Source organism: Lucilia sericata, unplaced genomic scaffold (assembly GCF_015586225.1).
Source record: "Lucilia sericata isolate MDLA Ls3-8-SP2 unplaced genomic scaffold, ASM1558622v1 Contig007179F_arrow, whole genome shotgun sequence".
Lineage (NCBI taxonomy): Eukaryota > Metazoa > Arthropoda > Insecta > Diptera > Calliphoridae > Lucilia > Lucilia sericata.
Window position 1 is genome coordinate 1 of NW_023997897.1, and position 5,000 is coordinate 5,000.

A 5,000-nucleotide genomic window follows, 5' to 3' on the forward strand; every position below is an offset into this window, starting at 1 on the left:
CGCACATTGTTAACATATTTATAATTGTTATCTTTATAAAAAAAAAAATAATAATTAATTGAAATTATAAAACTAAACTACAAAGAAATAAAAACTAAATACATTAATAATAAAAAAAAACTATAATAATTATTATAAATTAATTATAAATTGTTTAGTTATATAAAATAATGAATTAATTAAATTATAAAAACTAAACAATAGTTATAATTGGTAAAACAAATAAATATTGTATATGAAACAAAATTACATACTTACAGGCATAATACTATTTAAAAGTAATAATTAAAACTTATTTTTAATTATAAGTAAAGCTTATTAAAACCTAAAAAGAAATTAAATATAATTTAAATAAAACTTAATATTAAAAAAAATAAAAACGAATATTAATTATATATTAATAATAAACAATAAATTTGTAATATAAACACGAATTATAAGTTAAATATTATTATTAAATATTTATATATAAAACTACTTATAAAAACAACAATTACATTTAAAACCCTAAACTAAAAATAAAAACACTTTAAATATATTATAAAATAATTATTATTATATATATACACATTAAAATAATTTAAATTTAAAAAAAAATATATATATACATAGTTATATATAAATTAATTAACTTTAAGTAACAGCTTAATATATAAACAAACAAAAAAAAATTAGGTTAAAATTTATACTAAACAGAAAAGAAAAAAAAACAAATTAAAAGAAAAATTTAAATGATAACGACCTGGAAGAGAAAAAAATAACGTCAGCTAAATAAAAACAAATTAAAAACGTAAACGTTAAAAGCAAAACCAGAAAAACAAAAACAAATTGAATTATAAAGCAAATACTTAAAATATTAAAGAAAAACAAAAGTAATTAATTAATACTAAAAAAGTAATACTAAATGTTATTTAATATTAAGCCTAATTATACAAAATAATAATAATTTAAACAAACAAAAACACAACAACAAGAAAAAAACAAATAAATATATATACTATATATTCAGTGTTATAATACTAAATGTAAAATAATTTAATAACATTATTTCTACCAAAATTAAGTATTTGCTTTTGATTATTAGTTTTTAATAATAAAATACAACAAAAAAAAAATCAATAAAAAAACGCAAAAAACCAAACAAGAAGAAAAAAAAAACAGCAATAGAAAAAAGTGTTTTATTTTATGGCGAAAAAATTTGTCGTAAAGTATTTAAGGTTATGTATCTGCAATATCAATATCAAAAATGTTCTTGGTTCAATATTGCAAAAGGTAAATGTAACGAATAGTTCCGTTTTATAGTATTTCAGTATCCAACAAATTTAATTTAACAATTCTAGTCTCCACATTATAGAAAATTAAAAAAAAAGTAACAGAAAGTGTCTCTTTTCAGAAAATTTCAAAAAGTACCTCTTAAAAAACGAAAAAGTACCAAAACGTTCCCTTTTAAAGGTTCTCATTTACTCCGCTCTCTACATGCTAATTTAATGTTTCTATGTCCAATATTATAGAAAATGCAAAAAGTACCTTTTGAAGTACGAAAAAGTACCAAAAAGACCCCTTTTATAGGTTCTCATTTACTCCGTTTAAGAATGTTAAAATTTGCAACTCCACTCGGAGACGATAAGGTCTAAGCATGAAAACTTTAGTACTTTTTTCAGTACTTTTTGATATCGAAAATTAGCCCACTACTCCCACTACTTTTTTAATACAAAAAGTTTTGATGAAAAGTCCACATAGTAGTCTGTACTCTAGTCTACAGTCTAGTCCATAGTCAAGTCTATAACCTAGTCTATAGTCTATTCTACAGTCTAGTCTATACTCTAGTCTACAGTATAGTCTATAGTCTGGTCTATAATCCAGTCTAGTCTATAGTCTGGTCTAAAATCTAGTCTATAGAAGTATATATAGTAGTCAGTTGACCAGTCTCTGTACTCTAGCCTATAGACTAGTCCATAGTCTAGTCTATAGCCTATAGTCTAGTCTAAAGTCCAGTCTATGGTCTGCAGACTGGTCTATAATCTAGTCTATATGTGTATATATATTAGTCAATTGACCAGCCTGTACTCTAGTCTATAGTCTAGTCTACAGAACAGTCTATAGTCAAGTCCATAGCCTAGTCATTGGCATAATAAATAATTATGTCATAGCCTAGCCTATAGTCTAGTTTATATTCTAGTATATAGTCTACTATAGTCTGGTATGCAGTCTAGTCTGTAGTGTAAAGGAAAATCAGTTTAGTACTTTAAAACCTAAAAAGTTAGTACCATTTTAAAATTTCAATTTTCCAAGCCTGATAAGTCCGTTGTGATTCCCCTCGTAGAGTGTGAAAATCCAAAGATAGAGAAACAAAACACTAGAAGAACATAAATAAAGAGGAGAGAGGAATGACCTAGAAGTTTTACCGGGACGATTTCCTAAAAAATGAAATGTAAAAGAAACTTAGTCTTCCTATAAATCCCAGTCGAAGAAATGACTGGGGTTGAGACCCGCAATTTCGCTGAAATCATGGAACCTATCATCTAGCTTTTTTTAAATGAGATTATTCTGTATACTAGAACAGTGAGAAATCATATGCTCAATCGTCTCTAGTGCATGTTCGCATATCCTGTAGTAGTCCTTTATATTAGGATCCCACTTACTGACAAAGGCCGTAAGATCCCTGTTAGAATCCTATAAGCATCTTGGTAGAGTTCACATTAAGTGTTGGCCATAAGGCCTCTGATATTTTGCAATCCATTCTACTATTGATTTCTGTCCTATAATAGTGACATGTGTGGTTTCACACTCGAAAACTAATCTAATCCGACTCCAGAGCGGTATGATTTCGTATTAGTTCCGTCGATTTTTTTCTAAAAACAATAATTATATTTAAATTGTACTTTTAAAAATGAAAGTGGTTTCAATTCCAAAGAATTTTGGGAAAATGGTTGAGAAAAGTTTGGTAGTTCGTCTATGGACTTGCCTATTTTCTTGTCTATGGACTTGGCTATAGACTTGTCATAGTCTAAAGATTAGTATATAGGCAAGACTATGGACTAGTACTTAATGTCATGGTGATACTGCGGTATTTTCAGAACAGCACTGCTGGTTGTAGTTTGTGATATACATCTACTATCCCACAAGAGTTTTAAAAATAAAATAAATAAACAAATTAAAGACTGATTAAATATTTATTAATTAATATTTAAATTTGTAATTGTTTAAAAACTAATATTAAATCTAAAGTTAATTATTAAAATCTAAACATTTTAATTTATTCATCAATAAACATGATATTACTATTGTCCATGTCACCTAAGGTGTCGTAAATGTTACAACATATAACAATACAACACCTCTGGTGTATTGGACAAATATTCATATTTATAAAAATAATATTGAAGTTATTTACAGAAGACTTAAATAAAATAATAAATTAATACATATTAACGTGTTTACATAATATTTAAAGTGTCTTTAGTATGTATTTTGAAATACAGTTTACACCATTTCCGTTTTAATTCATTAAGCTGAATGCAAATTTCACTTTTAAAAAATTAGTTTTTATTTAAATTAATAATAAAGGACTTAATAAATGCAATTCCATAAGTAACATTTATCATTATGAATGGATATTTGTAAAGTTCTTAAGCCTTTTTTCAGTTAAATACCATTAAAAACTATTCCCTTCGGAATAAAGAATGGTAATTTGTCCAAAACATTTTACAATTTTAGATGTTTTAAAACTCAAATAGAAATAGTGATTTTGTAAAAATTAAAACAAAAAATTATTTTACATATCAAAATGCTGAACTGCTGTATTAGATGTTCAAACTGTCTAGAGATCGTGTGAAAGATATAATATATACAAAGAAAATTAAACGCATTTATGAAAGTATCACCTCCTGCTTAATTTCATCATCATCGCCCATTGACTCTGTCTCGGCGGCCTCAGCTTCGGCTACACGTTTTTGCAAATGACGCCACAAAGTACTTTTGGAAATTTGAAACAAATTGGCGGCATGATTTTGTGACATGCCCTCATGAACGCAGGCATGCACAGCTTTTGCTAGTTTTAGCTTAAGATCATCTTTGGACATGCTATCACGTTTCTTACAGGTTACAAAATCTGGTAATTGCCCTGTTTGTGAAAGACGCACTTTATGACGATGCAAAGTGGACATGGGTATATCGAGATCTTGTGATATACTCTTAAGTGATTCACCCGACTTTAAACGTTCATAAGCCTTGGCTATGATGGGATTTTCCCTGGCAGTCTTCATATATTGTGGATGCTTGCGTACTCGTCGCCAGAGTACAGTTTTTGAAATGTCATAGCGTATGGCAGCTTTTTGCAGGGAGAGACCCTCATTAATGACCGCCTTGCTGGCTAGTTCTATAACATCTATCTTGTCCGGATCTAGTTTGATTGATTTGTTTTGCTGTTCTACTCCCGTGCTGCGCACCCGACGCCATAGTTCAGCCTTCGAAACATTAAATTTATCTGCAGCCTTTGGCAAGGACATGCCTTCATTAATCATGGCCTGATAGGCCAACTCGGTGGCCGAAGGACCTGAATTGTTTAGGGAAAAATCAGTTGACTCCTCATGACTAGTATTACTTGTAGACATCATGCTGGCATCTTTGAGCAGGGCAAAACTTTCATTCGATGTTTGTAGTATGGAGATGGGATCATCGGGCGGAGTATCCTCCGAAAGTTGTTCTATTTTCGTTATAATCTGTTGTGTTGCTGGTTGATGCTTTAGCTTAAGTGATTTCATTTTTGGCTTTACTTGTATTATGGCGGTGGTAGTTGTCGCTGTACTGGAAATGGGTATTGTGTTGGTCTGATTATGATGTTGCTGTGGAGTCGGCTGTTGTACAACGGTAACATGATGTTCCTGTGCTGTTTCACCAATTTGTATTAAAGGTTCATCACCGCTACTGTATTCTTCTATAATATGAGACTCACAGTTTTCATCTTCGGTAACTTCCATATTAGAAGATTCTGCCGGCGA

At 29.1% G+C, this 5,000-nt stretch overlaps 1 protein-coding gene across 1 annotated transcript in view; it reads right to left on the minus strand.

Moving 5' to 3' along the window:
• Window positions 1-3,359: 3,359 nt before the first annotated feature.
• Window positions 3,360-5,000, minus strand: part of LOC119615695 — a 2,620-nt gene continuing 979 nt past the window's right edge. Inside the window, exon 1 of the mRNA XM_037971699.1 lies at window positions 3,360-5,000. This exon is cut by the window's right edge and continues 979 nt beyond it. Within this exon, the coding sequence (XP_037827627.1) occupies window positions 3,870-5,000 (1,131 nt within the window). The 3' untranslated portion in view covers window positions 3,360-3,869.